This window comes from Pyrgilauda ruficollis, unplaced genomic scaffold, assembly GCF_017590135.1.
Source record: "Pyrgilauda ruficollis isolate IOZ18807 unplaced genomic scaffold, ASM1759013v1 scaffold37, whole genome shotgun sequence".
Classification (NCBI taxonomy): Eukaryota; Metazoa; Chordata; class Aves; order Passeriformes; family Passeridae; genus Pyrgilauda; species Pyrgilauda ruficollis.
In genome coordinates, this window is record NW_024525156.1 from 16188607 (window position 1) to 16209574 (window position 20968).

The 20968-nt window shown below is 44.4% G+C and overlaps 1 protein-coding gene across 1 annotated transcript in view; it reads left to right on the plus strand.

Moving 5' to 3' along the window:
- Positions 1–212: 212 nt before the first annotated feature.
- Positions 213–20968, plus strand: part of PHLPP1 (PH domain and leucine rich repeat protein phosphatase 1) — a 136388-nt gene continuing 115632 nt past the window's right edge. The window contains exon 1 of the mRNA XM_041475891.1: positions 213–2013. Within this exon, the coding sequence (XP_041331825.1) occupies positions 663–2013 (1351 nt within the window). The 5' untranslated portion in view covers positions 213–662. The remainder of the gene's footprint in view (positions 2014–20968) is intronic.

Sequence of the window (20968 nt, forward strand, 5' to 3'; positions counted from 1 at the left end):
GCAGCCAGCGGGGCGAACGCCTCACGTTGGGCACAGCGGGGCGAGCGCGGCCGCCGGACCTGCCGGACCCGCTGGACCCTCCGACCAGACCCAAGGAACACAAACATGGAGCGCAGGACAAAGTCCTGGGATAATTTTGACACGGATTCAACCCCGCACCGTGAGGGAGCGCCGACACTGCCGGCGAGCCGCGGCCTCCCGCCCGCGGCCCCGGGGGCGGCGGGAAGCCGCGGGACTGCCGGGACTTGCGGCCGCCGCGGGACTACAGCTCCCAGCAACCCCCGCGCGCCGCCTGGGCCGGCTGGGAGTCACGCTGTGTTTATCGGCGAGGCCCCGCCCCGCCGCGCGAGCGGTGGCGTCACCCTCGCGAGCCTCCCTCGCTCCCCCATGGGCTGGTTAATATTCATGAGGCGCGCGCGCGCGGGGAGCGGCGGACGGCGGCGGGATCGCTCGCTCCTCGCCTGGCTGCCTCCCTCCCTAATGGCGCTGGCGACAGCCGGGCAGCGGGACTGAGCCAGGCACCGGCGGAATGCTTCCCCCGGCTGCTACGTAATCCCCCCCCACCCCCGGGACGCGGCGCCGCGCTCCGCTCGGCCCCCCCGCGCCGCGCCGAGCGGCGCTCCCAGCAGGGCGGCGGCGGCGGCATCCCCGGCCCCGCGGCGATGGAGCCCGCGCAGCAGCGACCGGCAGAAGCCCCGGCGGCGGGAAGCGGGCGGGGGGAGCCGGAGAGCGGCTCCCCGGGCAGGAGGAGTCAGGCGGAGAGCGGCGCGGAGCCGTCGGGCGGCGGCGGGCAGCTGGACGGCAAAGCAGCCGGCGGCCCGCGGCGGCGGCGAGGGGGAGCCGGCGGCTTCGCTCCTCCCGCGGCACTGGCGGCCAGCGGGACTCCGGCGGCCCCCGGCGGGGCCGGCAGCGCTAACTCCTTGCTCCTGCGGCGGGGGAGGTTGAAGAGGAACCTCTCCGCCGCCTCCCCCTCTGCCGGCGGCGCCCCGGCCCCCTCGCTGGGCACCCGCAGCTTGGACAGGAAGGCGCTGCTGCTGCTGAAGCCGCCTCGGCAGCTGCAGCCCCTGCAGCCCCCGGAGCGGGACTGGGTGCGGCGGGACCTGCAGCGGGGCTGCGTCCACGTCTACGAGCGGCACATGAACTGCTACCTGCGCCCGGTGCTCTGCACCCTGGAGACCACGGCGGCCGAGGTGGCCGCCCGCCTGCAGCAGCTCGGCCACCGGGGCGGCAGCAGCGTGGTGCGAGTGCTGGGCAAGGCGGGCGCGCCGCCGCCGCAACCCCCGCCCGAGCCGCCGGCGGGCCTCGCCGAGGCGCCGCCCGAGCCCGCGGCCGAGGGGCTGCGGCCGCAGCCGGACGAGAAGCCCAGGAGCCGGCGGGGGATGCGGAGCGGGCTGTCCGGAGGAGGCTGCGCGGAAGCGGCGCGGCCCGACCGCCTGCCGCTGTGCAGCGGCGCCGAAGAGAGCGACTTGGCCGGCGGCCGGCCGAGCCCGGCGCCCTCCGACTTCAGCCCCGGGGCACCGCCGGCCGAACTGTACCTTGCCGGGCCGCCGCTTTCTTGCCCCTCCCTGCTGGGGGAGCTGGGGCCGACCGGCTCCGACACCGAGAGCTTCAGCCCCAGCGCCGAGAGCGTCTCCGACCGGCTGGACCCCTACAGCAGCGGCGGCGGCGGCGGCTCGTCCTCTTCGGACGAGCTGGAGGTGGAACCGGCGCCCCCCGACGGGGTGGAAGAAGCAGGTGCCGGGCCGGGCCGGGGCCCCCCCTGCCCGGGGGAGCTGCCCCCGGGGCGGGCAGTAGGGGTGCCGGCGGGCGCGGCCGGCGGGCGGGAGCAGCCAGCGGGGCCACCCGCCCTGTATGTACAGCTGCACGGGGAGACCAGCCGGCGGCTGGAGGCCCACGAGAAGCCTCTGCAGATCCAGAACGACTACCTCTCCCAGCTGGGCTTCCGGGACCTGTGGCGGGTGCAGGAGGAGGGCATGGACTCGGAGACCGGCTGCCTCATCCGCTTCTACGCCGGTGAGCGGGGCTGGGGGGCGACCGTGGGGAAGGGGCGGGAGCCGCGCCCACCGCCCTGGCTGTTGGCGCGGCGGGCGCCGGGGTGAGCGGAGGGCGTGCGGGCAGCTGGGCTGCTTCTCCGCCGGGCCGTCCCCTGTCACGGGGAAGGTGGCCCGGGGCCGTCCCCTGTCACGGGGAAGGCGGCCCGCGGGTGTCTCCGCGCCGCGCCTGGGAGGGGCCGTGCCGGGAGGTCCCCGGCGGCGGCGGGAGGCGCTGCCCCGAGCCGGCTGCCGGGAGAAGCCGCGGTGTCAGCGGCGCTCAGGCTGCTCCAGCGTTGTGCCCGGAGCAGCCTCCCCTTCTCTCAGCGCCTCGGTAATGGAGGTCGCGCTTGTGTTGTTTTCCCGTTCCCAGCAGCGGCGTTCGAGGTTCAATCAGCCTTAATCTACTACTGCTTTCCCTAGTGACGAGGGATTGCATCGGTGCCGCTGCTGGGCACGGGAGGTCGAAGGCTCGTTCCAAACGGTTGCAGGATGCCGGCAGCTGGCTCACGGTTTAGTGGAGCTGTGTGCTCGCTCCGGGGAACACCGAGCCCGCCCCGTCGCGGAGCCGGGAACGGCCGGCTCGCTCCCAAGGGGGAAGCCCCGCAGTTCTTGCTCCTGAAATAGGTTACCACAGGACAGGGCACGCGGATGCCTGAGCTGAGAGCGGTGCATTCCTGCAAACAAAATCCCGCGCTTGGCTTTCTGCGTTGTTGGCATGAGTTTTTCCCGTTAGAGTGGGGGGACTTCACTGAGAGACTGAGGGCAGCAAGCGAGAGAAGTAGGGAAGCACAGGTCATGGTGTTTGGAAGCGGAGCGGTCAAAACCTTTATAATGAAAAGGGAGAAGCTTTGTAATTCAGCTTTGCTGTTACAGCATACAGTACAGAATTTGGAGACTGTTGGGTGGAAAAGTTAGCTCCCACGTTGTAATTATGCAACCTTCTGCAGTTTTAGGGAGGTTTAAAAATACCTTGTGTGTCAGTTGAGTTGGTTTGTGTTAAAGACTTACTGTAATCTCGGAACTTCTTGGGTTTTAACTGTCCTGTACGTCTCTTCAAAAGGAAGACATTGTTTGATGTCCAAGTATGCATTCAGATACCTTTTAAGTTTTCCTGTGAAGCAGGTAAATGTGATACCCCAAGATGAGGTCATGCTAGCAAAGTAGCACATGCCATCCACCCCCTTGCTGGGTTGGCAGAGCAGAATGGTCCTTCAATGAACCGTGAGAATTCAGTGCTTTAACTTTGAAAAATAGAGAGATTCTTTTCTCGAGTGAATTCCTCTGAATGTCAAAGGGAGTCGGTAATGGTGGGGTGGGAAGGAGAACAGTACGCTGGATAAGTGCCCTTTTTTATTCAGAAGAGAATGTGGGAGTGGTGGAAAGTGGTCAATTCAGCTTTTCTTCAGATTTTTCTGATTGTACAATGACCGTGGCATAACGAGTGCAAAAGTAGTATTTGTTAAAGGAATTGACAGAAATAGGTTAGATGCACTGGGGTTAGAAAGTAGCTTAAAATACTTTTTTTTCCAGATCATGATTGTGGTCTTTTTTGTTTCTTTGCCTGCTCTTGAGGATGGAAGTCAGCAGGTGATGCTGGGAGGGATTTTGCTTCCTTTATTTCCAGTCCCACCCCACCATTAAATGGGGATGCACACACGTGTTTTAAATTGGGACAGCTGTGTGCCTTCTTTTCTAACAGGATGTGTTCTAAAGAAAACACAATCAGGAAACACAGCGAAGTCTTACACACAGTTAAGCCTGTTTGCATGTAGTTTTAATGCATTAAATGATTAATTATACATGCTAAATGAGGATGTTCCAGCTTTGTTTTATTTCAGTGTCTCAACTTGACTGCTAATGTAGCTCGTACATTTTAGACTTCCTTGTACAAAACTACTGGACAGAAGGATATTTCTGTGAGCATACATAGGATTAAACTAATGCAAATTTCTTACGCAAGTTCGTATGCTAACAAGTATGCCTCTGTACTTCAAAAGTGCAGCGTTTTTTTGAAATCCTTATCTCTTTGAGGGCATCAGTGATCAACATCTAAAACACCTGTGATCAGATGCTTGTAACAGAAAGGTTGCAGCATCTAAGGTACCAGACCAGCCAAAAAACAGCTAAGAAAATATTACTGACACGTAATTATACTGATTTTATGTAACTGTCTTGGCAAGTTATCTCTGCTTCCTTATTTTATACAAACACAGCCTGAAGATGAAAGGGAGGGAAGGAGAGACACTTAAAAAGAATACACACCAAATTACACTGGAAAAGGGAGCAATTTTTTTGGCCCCAAAGTTAAGTGTTTTGCTAAGGAGAAATACCTTTTTAATAAATGATCCACCAGGATCATACCCTAAGGAAAGCTTTAAAACAGTGATTTCCTGTTTGCCTAGGACTTCGTTGATTTAAGTGGCCTGGCTTGTCCCAATGGATAGAGAACCACTAGCATCTCTATCCCTGTAATTTCCTGCAAGCTATCTCAGTAGGATTTGGTGATACTTGTCTTTTACTGATGTAAAATTATATAAACCTAGGTTGGATTTATTGCATTGCTTCTAAAAGGAATTCTTTCACCTAATCCTCCTGAAGTTGGGAGAGAAGTAGAGAGCAAAGTGATGACTTTGGGTTTTTTTTTTTTAAATTTCTGAGGAGAGACAATTTTAAGACTGGAAGATGACTGTACTGGAACTTACCATTACAAATTCTACATAAGACAATATAGCAAATAGTTGTAGTGATTGCTGTAGGCTGGTAATTTCTCCTGTTGTGGAATATGGAAAACACATATTAAAAAATTATTGCTAGGAGAACTGCAGAGAATCAGATTTTTCTGCTATGGCAAAACAGTTTTCTTAATAAATAGCAGTCCACAAATATTCTGTAAATGAAATATCTGGTATTTTAAAAACCCTCAAAACCAAAATGGGACACTAAGAAGGTAAAAATGCTTCCTGTGCATTGCCTTGGTTTGTTTCAGAATGTGGTTAGTGCATGTTTTTTCTGGTGTCTCCTCTCATTTTCTTCCTTAAGAGTGTGAATGTGGTTGAATTTTTGTCAGTGTCTTGACTCTAAGCATTAAATGGATAACACCACTACTAAAACAAAATCCCTTACAGCTTTAAGGAGCCGATCCTACTTCCTGTAACATCAATTTGAGCAAAACTGGACATTAGTGATTGGTCAGGCATGTCAATTTTTCTCGCTGTTGAAATCTTTCTTAACAAAAGATAATGCCTTCAAAGTTTGAAATACTTAATCTCTATTTAAAAGGACATGTTAAATAGCTTTCTGCTGAGATACTGTGTGAAGGAGTTATGGAACTGTGTAAGAATCCATAGTGCAATTACAGTCATGATATTGTTGCTGGGAGACTGATTAGGTCATAATTCCTAAACTACTCCTAAAACCTCAAGAGTGGCTGTGATCCAGAAGACTTCTTGCAAACAAGTTGTAATATTCCCTGTTGCTTTGTAAAAATAATTGTTATCACAGTGGCCTTGACATCCCGATAATTTGCATGTAGAAGGAAAAACAGACTAATACAACAATCTCATTAAAAGCTGCAAAACTGCTTATTTGTTTTAGATCAAAAATAAGCATGGAATTATATGCAGTGCTGTGTTCTGGAGCTTCTGCATGGCAAGAAGCGTGAGTAATATGATCCTGGTCTTGGAGACTGGTTCAGTACAATGGATGTTTGAGGCTTTTTTGTTTTAGTGCTGAAAGGTAATGTTGTTTCTGATTCTGGCACTTGGCCGCTATTAAATTCTCTGCCCCCTGATGTGACATAGGGCTTCTGCACCTGCCGGTGTCATCAACTATATCACTTTTTCAGTAGGTGACTGCCTATAGCCAGAATATTAAGAAATGCCAGATGTAATTAAGTGTGTTAATTTTGCATCTGGCTGTCAGATGTTATTTGGGAAGAGATCGTTTTGGCTCATGTGGCCTTTTAGAAAACTGTGAAGAAAAATGAATCTCGCTTGGTCTTGAAATATGTTATAAGGGATGTTGTTCTGCCCAGTAAAGAAAGGGGGGAAGATCTTGTGTCAGGATCGGCTGCAGTGCTCTGAGCAATTGCATTTGCTTGCCTTCTTTAAAAAATGTACACCTTGTAATTGGGGTCATACTGAGACTTCCCAGCTAGATGGATGGAAACATGGTTTTAGATGCTTAGTTTAGAAGGTGCCAGACGCCTGGCAGTGCAGAGCTTTGTGGAATGTGTTGAATTGCTGGCTGCTGTTTGTGCTACTTGGTGAATAACTCAGTTCAGCTATTTAATACGTTGATAAACTCGATTTAAGGTGACTAAGTGCCGTTATGGGGGGGAAGCATGCCAGAGACACTCTTTTTATTATTGAGTGTGGGAGAGCAGCTGTGCCCTAAAGAGCTGCTTTTGGAGCACTTGACATAGATCTGACATCTCGTATCTTTAACATGAAAGGAATTAATTCACATTAATGTGAATGGATATCTTTTTGCAGGTGTGATTGGACAGGAGAAGTCTCTGTGAACTTGTCTGAAACCGAAAGGAAAAAAACCACTGCCTAGGGCTGCTGTGATCCTAATTTTTTTTTTTTTTCTTAACTTGACTCGGATGAACATTCTTTACCTTGTAATCATTTATGTGTTGGCATGTCCTGCAGAGAAGTAATACCTAAAATTTTCCTCTTTGGGAAACTCTCACTTTTCAGCTACATAGCAGTTTAAATCTGGGCTTGGTCCATGTTGGTCCCAAGGTAATGACATTTCTAGTCCTGTTCTGCTGGAGAGTTTAAAATGGTTGCATTGCCTTTGGCTGGCTCCACCTGTTCATGTGCATAGCCGTTTGCTTATCTTCTGTTGGAATGGGGTCTTTCTGAGGTAGGCAGCTTTCAGGGGAGCTCTCCTACAAAGGAGGAGCCATGCAGATAATGCTGGAATGCTGGTGCAGCCGCAGCTGAGCTTTGGTATGTGACAGCTGTTAAGTACAATGGTCTTTGCAACTTTTAAATTCTGTTGTACTCCTGGCTAGCATCCATAACTTAAGTACGTGCTAAGTACCGACACGGGAGATTTTAGTGTGATGTACATAGCAGTTACTATATATACTGAATATGTAGTACCTAATTTGGTACATCTAGGAGCTGAATTTCTTCACTGCTGCAGCACAGAACATGGAATTCTTTTTCCTTTCTTTTTTCTTAATGTATTTTGATACTGTCACTATTGCAATTTTTACCAATTATGCCCCCCCCCTTTTTTTTTAAATGGTATAAACATCCTCTTGATGATGGAATTGCTGATGTACCTAAGAGCCCTTCTCTAATTAAAGCATCCATCTGTTCTATTAGTACGCGACAGACTGCTATGCATCTAAAGCACTACATGGTTCTTGGGAAGGTACTACTTAATAGTCCAAAAAAAAAAAAAGTATTAATTAGATCCAATGTTAGCAACTGGTGTGTGCTTCTTAACTATCACAACCTACTTTGATAGTTAAAAAAAATCTCTTTATAAAACAATATAAAGATATATTTATTTGTTATTTAAGTCGTCCTGTAGAAGACAGGGATGTATAAGATAATCTGTCTGAGCAGATCAATTTGAAAAATGTATGCATACAGAATTCCATAGAACAGACGTTTAGAGATGGAAATCCTGGAGGACTGCTGCTTTTTATACTCAGCTTTCTAATTTGGAGGGAACCTGTGCCTCACATACTTACAGCTAAATTTCCCTCTGTGTTTAAGGGGTGATCATTTTGAATAACTATTTAAGCTATTAGTTTATTAATTTGGGGGGGGGGGGGAAGAAAAAGAAATCCTTGACTTGACCGTCTCTTTGCCTTGGACAGAAGCAAAGATAGTTTGACTTAGTCGGCAGTGTTTCATTATTTCACTGCTTGTGGAATGGGGCACACTGGCATTTTAGCTCAGATCAAAGTGCTCGTGTACTTGTTTTCAGCTTCCCTTGAGTCAGTTTCATTGTTGTATTTTAAAACTTTTGTTCAAATGAGGGTTGCACTCTGAGAAGCTGTTTGTCTGGAGTAGCTCTGCAATAGCTGTATTCTTTAACCTAGAGAACTGAATGCTGTAGTTACGTTTGAGGGTATGTTGGTAAAATATTTTGTGTGTGTATTCAAATGGAATAGATTTTGATGCTTCAAGTCAGTTGCAGTTTGTGTGGGGAAACTTAACCCAAGTAAAAAGGGTGCGGTATGGTGTACCAAAACATCTTCAGGTTTGCAAACTTCACAAACTTGGCCATACATTTCCAGCTTAGCTTTTACTTCTCCAAGATGTTTAAGAGAAATGCAACCGACCTTCATAAACAACTAAAAAGTTTTAAACTCACTGAAAAATGAATGTCTTAACTTTTTCTATATTTGTCTCTAAGACAGGAATTCTGAAACACTAAGACATTCACAGGATATTTAAGAAACATCACAGGAGGACAATGGACCTCATTTAAAAAAAACAAACAATGATATCTTTCTTATGAAAATTATCTGAGAGTTTGGAAACCTATTAAAATTACAGCTGCATGGTAGTGTCAGAGTTGTGTATAGATTTGAGGTAGTTAAGGTCTATAAAGTTTATGGCAGAAAATTTCTGTGAAAATCCTAGATTTTTCAGTTTTGTGCTTCATTCCAGAGTGCCAAGTTTTATTCTTTCTGTAACTTTTGTCCTTAAATAGCTTTTCCGAACAGTTGAATTAGTTGTAACGGTGCCTTTTTTGTGAGAATAATCTACATTTTTCACTAGAAAATAACCTGTATTTATTGTAGATTAGTTATTTTTTTCAATTAGTCTGGCATTTATCCACCATGGTATCTTAACATAGATACCACTTTCTAAAAATAACTCGTGGCAGATTTGAATTGAACATTTTCCCACTGATTGCTGTTACATACTGAAGTCACTTTAGGTATCTGAGAATTTTAAACTTAAGTGTTGTTATTTGTGATATGTTTTATTTAATTCTTGTCTACTTTTTGTCATATGTGTGCTATATGATAAAATATGAAGGTAAAGAAAAAACATTACTTGCTGTTTGGAATGCAGCAGCTGTTGTACTATCATGGAGGGATGTATGTGGGTTTTAAATGAGTAACAATACTGTGTTTTGCTGAAGTTCTGTTCAGGATTTCAGGTTGGCAAAATGAATGGTAGAACTGGTTTTCTGTGGTGTCTGTGCTGGCACAGCCACTGTGATGTTTGTTGTTTTGTTTTTTTTAAAGAAGGAACTGCCAGTAATTGCCCTTTGGGGGCTTGTCTGTTATTCACCATGGATATGGTCACCAGGGCCCTCTGTACTCCCTGCTCCTGTCACATAAAATCATTTACTTACATAAGTGGATAGTCCAAGTTCTTTATGCCAGTTGTCCCAGCCAGGATTCCTTTTGCTTCCCTGGTTAGCTAGCTAGTTCTGACTTTGGGTTCTGATGGCTGAGACTATCTGCTCTCATGGATGGGGTTAAATATGTGAAAGAATGGGAATGGTACATAATCTCTTGGGGGTTTTGTACCCCCCCTTCCTGCTCCATCCTCCCATTATTTAGGGGGCAAAAATTGTTCTTTGGAGGACATTGCATTTAAAAATGACAACTGTAAAATCAGGAAGAAAGACCTCCTAGAGTGAAGTAATTTAATTTCACAACGTAGCATACTCTTCCTTGAAGCTTTTTCTGTTGATAGGGAAGTAAAATTTCTTCCAGCTGGCTTTGACTTATTTGGAGGGATGCTGAAAATACTCATTGCTCAACTAACTGTGTGTTCCTTGATTTGACAGCTAAGAATAACTATTTACATATTGATGCAAAATACTGAGTTTCAGGGATTTTTTTTCTCCAGTTTTATCTAGTTTAGTTCTTGGTAGAAGGAAAATGAAAATTGTGTAAGTGGGCAAGATTTTTAGAATTGAACTCGAGGTGTTTTTGTGGGCCAGAGGTGAATTTGTTCCTCTGCAGGGTATTAATTGTTCTTGGTCTTTTGTAGTGGCAATAGGAATCTTCAACTTTACTAGGCTCTGGATTGTAGTCATAATTCTCAAAAGCCCATAATAGCTACTTGAACCGGTTCTTCTCATCTTCCAGCACTCCAAATGCTGTGCCAACTTATTTGAATAAAGACAAAACAATGGGTCTTGGTCCAGGGGGTAATGAGGAGCTGGAATGCCTTTGAAGTTCAGGACCCCGGGCTGTAGGTGTAATTTACATAAACCTCATTATGTAATCTGAATGCAATTTCTCTTCCTGTTTGTTTGATTTATGAAGCTTTGTGTCCAAAGAGAAAGAGATAGTAAGACCTGTAATTAAGATGAGTAGCAGGCCACTCCTTTTCTGAATGTGTGCTCTGGGGAGGAGAGAATGTAGATGCAGCATTAAGGGTAGAACAAAACCTGTGATTCAGGCACCTTCAGTTGGTGAGAATAATTCTGCTTTTTTTCCGTTGGAAAAGCTGCATTCTTCTTTAAACAATAACTATGCCTAGTTCAAGCTGTTATTGGCTCTAATATACATAGTACAGAAAAGTTTGGAAGTCCTTACCAGCAGCAATTTTGCTTTTATATACACCATGGAGGAGCTCTATCTAAGCAGCTCTCATGAGTTTTAGAGCTGCCTTGAAAGTTTTAAGTGGACAGTGAGTTTTCTGATCAGAATTGTGTACAGTGACATTTTGTTGCTCTCATTCAAGCACTTGCTTTGTCTTACTGCCAGATCCTCTCTAACGTTTTTCTTACGGCAGATAGTAAGTAGGAGCGCTGTGTTTGTGCTTGGAGTCCTACAAGCAGCAAAGCTAGCTAACTATGTGTGCAATCTACTTGCTTATTAGATGATTGATCAGCTGAACCACTGACTTCTAATCATAAGTTCTTTTATGATTATTGACTCAAATTCATACAATTGCAGAGGTTATAAAAGACCTCCAAGGTCATTGAATCCAACCTTTGATTGAACACCTCCATGCCAACTAAACACTGAGTGCCATGTCCTGTTGTTTATTGAATGCTTCCAGGGATGGTGACTTCACCACCTTCCTGAGTGGGCTATTCCAATGCTTGACCATCCTTTCGGATGGTGAAGAAATTCTTCCTGATTGCAACTTGAGTCTCACCTGGTGCAGTTTGAGACCATTTCCTCTTGTCCTGTCACTTGTTGCCTGGAAAAAGAGACACCACCATCCACCTGGCTACACCCTCTGTTCAGGCAGTTTTAGAGGGTGATAAAGTCCCCGCTGAACTTTCTTTTCTTCCAGCCTAAACAGCCCCAGCTCCCTCAGGTACTTCTCATCAGACTTGTGCTGCAGTCCTTTCCCCAGCTCTTTTGCCCCCCTCTGGACAGGTTCCAGCCCCTCAATGTCTTTTCTGCTGTGAGGGGCCCAGAACTGGACACAAGATTCAAGGTACAATCTCACCATTGCTGGGTACAGGGGGACAATCCCTGCCCTGCTCCTACTGGCCACACAAGTGCTGATACAGGCCAGGATGCCCTTGGCCTTTCTGGCCACCTGGGCATACACTGGCTTGTGTACAGCTGCTGTCAACCAGCACCAGCAGGTCCTTTTCCACCTGGCAGCTTTCCAGCCTGTGCCTGAAGCCCGTGGCTCTGCATGGGGTTGTTGTGACTGAAGTGCAGGACTAGTAAGTGATGGAGGAATTTCCTTGTTGTATATTACTTAGTGGGACAGACAGACCTCTAGGGGACATCAGTGAGCAATCATTTTATTTATGAAACTTTTTAGGTTGTCTCAGGCATAATTACTGTGTGTCTCTGTTGACTTTCTGCATCTATGTCTGTTTGCTTTCATGCTATGAAACTTGTCTGATGAAATAAAGATGTTAATGACAAAGTGTTAAGAATGAAGTGGTGGAACATCTGGAAGATGGCTAGCATGTCTAATGAACTGAACTTAACAGTCTAGGAGCTCTTGGTTTCTTCTGGTACCAGTATTTCATGGTCACAAACACAAAGCATGGTAGTTTGCAGGTTGCAAACAGGATGTGTCTCAAAGAGAAGTTAATCATATATGTGTGGGAGATGCAATTTAACATTTCAGAAATACAAACAGGAGTTTGTTGAAAGCTGTGCAGTATGTATGTAATTATACAAAATTATTCCTGAGTTGAGGATTCTAATGTACTGTCTTGGTAGAAGCATGGTTGTGTGGATTAAAAATGGATTATTTAGAAGTAGACCTGAGTTTATATCCTTTCAGAGCAAGCAGTTAACATTTTTGTCTTGGGTGTCCTAGCTAATAAAAGAAAATACTGACTGAAAAAATTTGAAATGTCCAAGCTCTGGGAAGTTGCTCTTTATTTTAAATTTGTCTTTATTTTTTCTTCTTTTTTTTTTTTTTTTTTTTTTTTTTCTTTTCTTTTTTCTTTTTGTTAGTTCTGTTTGTTTTTTTTTTTTTTACGGAGTGCAAGCGTGGGTTGGTTTGATGGCATGAAAAACATGTTCCTTCTCTGTATAAATTAAAGAACCTATAGTCTGTATATTCCCTGTGAATAAATAGAAGGTTAATGTGATACATTTCAGACTATCAAATACAGAAAGTGTTTCCATTTCATGACTTCCAGAACAATGGTATCATCTGTATAAGCATATTCATCTCTGCTAGGATTAGACTATAGCACTGAGAACTGCTTGGTGTGTGTGTCTTTAATCTCCTTTATCTAATGGCAATGTTAATTCCTGCTAATACAAGAAGAGTACATTAAATTATTTTACTTATTTTGCTTTACAGGTTACATATTGGATGTGTCTCTTGTAAGAAAAATGCTTCAGAATGCTTCTTCTCTGAATCTTTGTGATAAAAGATCCTAGTTTCTTTTGAAACTTGCAGCTTCTTGTAATTGAAATCTAGACTGGAAATATATTGATCAGTATCACTAGATACTGTAGTACAGAGATTAAGACAGCTTGTAGCCTGCAGTGGACTAGCCATATTCTTCTGTGAGTGTCTGAGTAGGTGTTTCTCTGCTGGAACCCGAGGTATATTTGATGTTTAATTTGCAGCATGGGGTGGGATGTGATCCTTTGTGCAGTGCTCCACTGGGAGTGCAAGCAGTTTCAGCACCTCTTGCTGCTTCAGTTCTATGTTAATAGGAGATATATTTTGAATTCCTGGCAAATAAGTGATACTACTTTCTTACACTGTGGAAATGGGGAATGCAGATTTGTCACCTTAGTTGTGAACAGCACGGCCTTGAGAGTGTCAGCAGATGGCAAAGCAGAGATCAACTACATCCTTCCAGCCCAGAACGGGCAGCTAGATACTTCTCCTTGCTTTTGCCTTATTTTTTTTCCCCCTTCCCTTTCCCTTTTTCTACTGGAAGTTTTTGGACATTCTTGGCTGCATTTACCAACTCAGCCATTTTGTACATTTTGAGTCTTCTTATTGAAGATTTTGAAGGGTTTCTTTTCAATATGCATGTATCAGCAGGCCTCTTTGTGTGTTCTTCCTTCTCCCGTGCCTGTATCTGTAAGGCTGTGTATCAAACAGTTCCACTGCATTACTTGTGGAGAAGAGCATTTGTTCTAGCATGGCTAACACAGGGCTGCAAAAATAAGTAAGTAAAATTCTCTCCAGAGAGTCACAGCACATGGCTGTAACAAATTGCTGTCTATATATGTCAGCAATGTAGGATCAGGCAAAAGTGTAGTCAAAAGAGATAAAAAGAACAGACCCTTAAAGCAGTTTAAGGTGTACTGTACCCTTATATTACTGGAATAGGCATTTGAAAAGTTTTTAGGGTTTAGGTTTGGTTTTGTTGTTGTTGTTGTTTTTTTTTTTTTTTTTTTTTTTTTTTTTGTTTTAATAAAAACTGTTCCTCATCCAGCAGAGCATCTCTAGCGAATGTAGGGTTTTAAAATGCAAGGGTTGTGGCCTCGGTTGTCTCTTATAAGAATTTGTAAACTGATTATGAATAAAGGAAAAAAAGATTGATTTTGCATAGTAAGAACTATGGCTGATGGTGGAAGTGTTCATGCTGTTATAGTACTGATACTTTGGCATTAGACTGACTTGTAAACAGTGGTATTACATGCAGCACATCCTTAAAGCTTCTGCTTTTTAGGAATGCGTACAGCAGACGTGGAGGAGATTCAGCATTTGGCACTGCTCTTGTGTTTGCTGTCACCAGCTAAGCTAGGCATGATCAACTGGACAAGTTAAATAAAACATGCAGTTAACAATCATTGTCCTTTGTGAACGAAAGTGCTGCTAGGGAGTATTGTACAGGGAAAGTCTAGTCTCCTCTCGTAGTCCCAAAAAAGGTAGGATTCCTGGTAGGCAGGTCCTGGGACCTCAGTGTTCAGACTTCTGTCCAGAAGAGGATTGCATGCCAACCGTATGAATTTCAGTAGGGCAAGTGCCAGATTCTGCACCTGGAATGTGGGAGCCAGAGATGTGCAAACAACCTGGGGAATGAGAGGTTGGAGAGCAGCCTCACAGAAAGAGATCTGGGGATCCCAGTCAATGGCAAGTAGAATATCAGTCAGTAGTGTGCCTTTGCAGCCAAAAGGGCTTAACAACTTGCTGAGGTGCATCAGGCACAGCACTACCAGCCAGTTGAGGGAGGGAATTGTCCTGCTCTGCTCTGCACTGGTGCAGCCTTGCCTTGAACATTGTGTGCAGTTTTGGGCACCACAGTGTAAGAAAGATTTCAAGGCATTGAAAAGAGTTCAAAGGAGGGCTACAAAGATGGTGAAGGATCTACAGGGGAAACATTTTGAGAGGTGGCTGAGGTCAGCTTGGTTTGTTCAGCCTATAGAAGAGGAGACTGAGGGGGAAACCTCATTGTAGCCTACAGCTTCCTGCCAAGGAGAAGTTGAGGGGCAGACACTGATCTCCTCTCCTCTGTGACCAGTGACGTGATCCAAGGGAATGGCATGAAGCTGTATCAGGGGAGGTTTAGGCTGGATGTTAGGAAACCACCAGAATGTGGTTGGACACTGGAACAGGCTCCCCAGGGAAGTAGTCATGGCACGTTTTCAGACACGTGGTGTGATTCTTGTGGCTGTCGTGTGCTGGATCAGGAGCTGGACTTCAGTGACCCTTGTGGGTCCCTTACAACTCAGAATATTCTATGATTCTATATGTCCTTGTCCCTGGTGAAACAAGAACAACTGTAATTTTAGTAGAGGTGAACTGTTCCTGCATCTATGTGTTCTTTATGTTGTGAGATTCTTAACCATGTTGCAGTTGAAGCTGGGGAATTGCCTTTTCAGATGTGGTATTGTTAGTCCAAGTTTGTTCTATTGCTGTGTGCTTAGGTAATCCTTAATTAGAGATGGTATTTAACATGCTCTTCAGTAGGTTCTTTGGCAATTATACTTCAGTACTCTTGATTTCTGGTTGCACTGGCCTTTTTCTTCACATTTTCTTCGCATTTTTCACATTCAGGTTTTACTTTAGCTCATATCCACTAATCTTCATATACAGCATCTTCTCAGTTGAAAATCCTTTGGACTGTTCTCTGCAGACATTACTATACTGCTTTGCAGCAAAATACATAATTTTCTGAATATGGTTGGAGACTAATGTCTAACTTACACACCTATTGTAGATGCTGTTCATACCTGAACAAATGCTGTAGCCTAAAGTTTTTTATGCCCACTTTTTATTTTTATAAACCCACCAACCTTTTTGTAGCCAAAATGTCTGAATATAACAATGTTTTCATCTGTAGCAGGGAAATAGTGTGGTACCCTTACTTTCCTAATAAAATACTAGACAAACCTTGTCTTATCATTCATGCATAAACATCCTGTTCTGTCTTTTTGGATTCTCTTGTGCATTTGCTTCTCCACACTAGAGTTACAGTTGTCCATTTGGCAGCTGATGCTGAGGAGAATACAGCCCTGTGGGACTGTCTGCAGGCAGGCACACCTGGTGGTTTTGCTCTGGATGGGAATATTCACTTCCCTTCTTGCTAGTGAAAAGCGTGGTGGTAGCTGGTTACAGGTCTCATTAGGCCATGCCAGCATGGCCTCTACCCTGAGCACTGTGATTCTGTGAGATGTCACCTATCTGGCAGGGCACTAGAGTGAGGTGCTGCTGTCTCACGTGTACCAGCCTGGGTTCCCAATTCACAAGCGTGGCTAGCTGAACTGTAAAAATGAGTGCACAGTGCTCTGGGTCATTCCGATCTTTCCCTCTGTGCGCTATTCTTGCCCTATCCATTTTCTCGTGTATGTGAGAGGCTGTTGAGAGATTTGATGAGCAATAGAGTCCTCAGTTAGAGGAAGCTGCTCTGACTTAGTTTCCTAATGACCTGTAAGGCAGATTGCTGAGTGCATTTGTTCCTTGGTAGTTATAAAGCAGGGGAAGGTAGCACATGATGGGGGGAAAAAAAGAGGTTCTGCATCTCGCTGGTTACTGGTAGTTGTTACTCCTATTAATGTGTGTGCTTTGGTTTTTACTGAAGGCACTTGAAGTGAAAAGAGGGTTTGAATGCTGACGTATGAGTTCATCCAGTTAACAGAGATAAATACAGTTGTAGTTTGCTTGCAGGTGTCACGAGTCTCATGGAGAGTGAAGAGCAAAGGTAAAAACCCCATGTGGTAGAGAAGCACGGCTTGTCTCAGGCTAGCTGGTGAGGACTCTTGCCTGCAGGTAGAGCAGTGCCCTGCCACCATCGGCAGCTCTGCTGGATCTGGCAGCAGTGTGGTGGTGACATCACCCTGAGGAGAGGGAGAAGGTTAGGCAGAGTCACTGGGGCTGCTTGTTCTGCACAGGCACTCGGGGAAAGGGTTTCTTTCGTATGCTGTCTAATAGATTCAGCCTTTTATTTTATAATATAATTAAATAACCAAGCCTTTGTGAGGCTCCTGAATTCCTTTAATTTAGCGGCAGCACAGAAGCTGAATTCAGAGTATTCATGGGCCTGTACTATCTCCCTGACTACTTGCCAGGTCTATTCATGCTGTTCTGAGTGCAGGAAGTTCTCACATTCATTCAGGGTTGGGGGTTGGGGGTGGAAGGCGTTGTGTGGTTGTCTTTTTTTTTTTTTTTTTTTTTTTTTTTTTTTTAAGGAAGGGGTAAGCAAGGGAAATGGTTATAAGGAAAATTCTTCAGCAATTCCCTGGGACCAATTTACCAACTGTTAATCTGTGAGTAAATAATGGGAACAGTTTATACACTTGGCAGCTCTTGAGAAAGAGCAAAGAATCATGAGAAGTTCACAGTCCACAGCCCCAAGATAGCTGAATCCTTTGGTATGTTCAGATTCGTCTGAACAGGGATAGATTAGTACTTTTTTGCTAGCACATGTAATCTTAGATATTCTGAAGTGCTGAGTTTGATGAGGAAAACTTTATGCTGCCATGCGGTAGCTGGCTGCTTACATTGAATTTGCTCAAGTTAAATAGTTCTTTTTCTATTTGAGTTTTCAGGCTCTAGCCAATATGTTTGTTGTCCATAGACTGTTACTAATGGTCTCTCAAGGAGGGGATGAAGAAGTGTGTTTGCTGCCTGGTGAGAAGAAAGCTGGTAACAGTGGCTTTCCTTTGGGTCAGGGAAGGGGAGAGAGGGAGGGGACAACAACGGGAAAGAAAACTGAGAAAACAATTACTAAATCAAAGGTAGTAGTCAAAGCTACAAAATGCTCTGCAAATTTAAGCATTCATTTCACTTCTCAGGAGCTGTCTTGCATCTCTGATCTGTGGTCTCTAATCTTTATAGCTAGATACCACAGTGATAGAGATTACTGACATGTGTAAAGGGCATTGGAAAAGGGAAAGTGGCTTATTGGTGGGGGTTTTCTGCTGTTAAAGCTGAGGCATTGAGGAAAGCACACAGCTATCTAGGATGAGTATAGCAGGATTTGGGCAAGTTGCCGTTTTTACCAAAACAAACAGATTTGGTGTGGTACAGACCCTCCTGGTATTTGCTTGTTAACAAGTCTCTGGATTGTCTCTTGCATAATGGAGAGAGAAGTGCTTGATGGAACAGTGGATATACATTATTTGGTACCTGAATAGCAAGAAATTCCATAGATGAAAAGCTTTTTATGTAGGCAGGGTGGGCTACATCTAGCATGTTTCATCTGGAAACTGAATTGGAGGTGGGGAACCCAAAGTTTGTGTGTCTGGCTCATAGCATGTGGTGAAGTACATGTTTTTATGCTGGTGTATAAAACCTGCAAGCCACTGTACCCTTAAAAATCATGTTTTAAACTTGGATTACCTTAAAGCTAAGTAATCACCTTCATAAGGTTCCACCTTTATTGGGATCCTGGCATGGGTAGGACTTAAGCATTGCCCTGCTGTGAGACTTAATTTGAAACTCTGATGCTTTTGTAGGACAGTTTCCTGTTCTCCTGAAAACTGCAGTGAGTTTTTGAGTTTCATTCTGTTCCTTTCTAGTTTCTGTAAGGAAAAGGATTGTGCTTATTACTCTGTCAGTGAGTATTTTGGCTGTTTTTTTTCTTTTCTCTTTCCATGCTCTAGCTTGCAAATTTTAGAGATCAGTCTGAATTGCTTTTCATGAGATAACAAGTCTTGTGAATGAAGTAGTTTTCCCAAGGTGTCATTGGTTCTGGATTGTGGTCTGTTAGGAACATTTACATAGGGATTATAGCACCTGTTACCACATGTGCAACTGAGAAAGTAGTGCCAAGTGTCTGGATTGTTCTAGCAAAAGCAAGGAAGCAAGGAGTGGAAAATTGTTGCTGGTGGATAGCCTCTTTGTATTGCTTTTTGCCCCCCAACATTCAAACTATGAGTTTTGAATTCTGTTTTCTATTATAAATACTGGTGCTGGATATCCATGGCAGCGTTCCCTTTAGAACAGCTTACCATTTTAAGCTCTAAAAGTACTGTGGCAGCTTTACTTTTTACAGATTTATATTAAAAACCTTCTGCTTGCCTATATGTATAAAATTGCACATTATGTGTAAGGTTTTTAATCTCTTTAAAGTTAGAAGGTCATTACTTAAACTTACTTTGTGAACCCAATTTCATGACAAGACTAAAAAGTGCATGCAAGCACAGATTTGCTTCAAGGTTGATTTTCTGGTATTTTTTCAACACCTTGTGAAAGTCTTCAGCAAAATGAAGATAAATAGCTTCAGCTATTCCACACATTCTTGAGTACTGGAGGAGGGGAGTGTGTCAGTGGAGGGGAGATTTACAAGTAAAACTCCTGTTGCCAGGCAGCCATAGAAGTGCGTTGGCATCACTTGGAAATGAGTGCAAATTATGGGTTGCTGTTGAAGCAGAGTGGACAATGGAGTTAAAAATAGTGTTAAGAGAAACTTGACTGTTTTGAAATTGGCTTGTTTCACCTTCCAGAATACAGGATATTAAAGTTAAGGTAACTATCTTTGAAAGTCTGACAGTACTGTGAGTAAGAGGAGAGCTGGGCTGAACAGAAAGTGTAATTCCTATCCTTTTTATTGTAGCATGTTCTGGTGAGCTGATGATTGCTGCTACAAAAAGGGTGTTGGAACGTGTGCTTATGCTATTGCTCCTCCTAGCTGTTAGCGTTGTGAGTAGATGAATGCTCAAGAGCTGCCTGTTCTGTTGTAATGCTGTCTTTTTGTTTAGCTTCTGGCTTATATAAGCAAATCGAGCACTTGCCGCAAGATACTATCACCTGAAAGTACCAGTCTCCATAGGATTGTCTTGTTCCCTCTGCCTTTATAATCTGGTATTGGGGACCTATCACATAGGTAAACTAGGAGTCAAAGGCTTATTACAGTGTGGATGAGTTTTACGTATGAAAACCAACTCGGTTTTCATTGAAAGCCTTCTTGTGTATCTCATTTCCCCACCATCAGTGGTGTAGGATTTACTCAGTTGAAACATATGCCTTTGTGTGTGTGTGTGTGTTTAGCAGAATGTTGTAAGATAGTAATTAATACTGTAGCCATCATGTGAATGGAAAATATTTCTGCAAACATGTCTATATATCTAGATACTTAAGAGGATAAAATTAGGCTTTGGAATTTCCCTCTGGTCCTGTTCAGCTTAGCCAGCTCTTAGACATTTTATTATGGTGATAATAGTTATCTGTCATTGTTTCACTTTTAATGTCAACATTGTACTGTCTTTTGCAAGAGCATAACATGCAAACAAGTAGCAAACCTGGGGCAAATCAGGACAGTCAGATGGAGGTTATGTTCTGTCACCCGGCAAGCTTCTGTCCTTTTTTTCAGTTTCCTTGTGAGTTTTAAAACTGTTGTAGTTACTGTGTATCACCTTTCTTGAAAATGTTTTAATATTTCTACTTTAAACCCTTGAAGTAGGAAAGTACAGGCATATATATTCATTCACAGGTCTTCAGTGTTTGCATTTTATGATGACTGTAAAAGACACTGATTTACCTGAGACTCAGAATTGCTCTAGGATTCTTATGTCCATACAGGATAAAACTATAATCTTACTGATGCAACAGTACCATGTTCTTCTTTTGGCTCACATATTTTTGTGATTTAAAAAAACTGCGAAGGCAGCTCTAGTGGATACACCATGTTGTCAGCTTTTATTATTTTTTAAATTATGTTTAACTTTTTCTTAAGTATTTTGAGATGAAAAAGCCCTTCTTGTTTAGAAGGGCTTTGGGCAAGATGGCAAACTTTGTGGCACCTGGTCCTTTCCTCTCCGTATTCCTGATAACGGTGAGAAACATTTTAGCATACATGTTTCTTCCATAGTTTTGATCTTAAAACTACAGGGGGAAATGGCTAATTGCTTTTTTCTTCTTCCCTTTCATTTCTGTAGCACACCTAGAAACCCCTGGATTTTTTTGTCCTTCTTTTGGGAGTTCTCTCTTGGAAGCTGGATGCTTGCAAGGTGGAGACCTTTCTTCTGTGATATGACTCTGACATTATGGAAAGTCACAAGAGCAGCAGCCTTTTGTTTTCTGCAGTGTGCGGGTGGGCACTTTCTGCCAAGGAAACCTTCCAGCAAATTGGCTGGACATGATGCTGGGCTG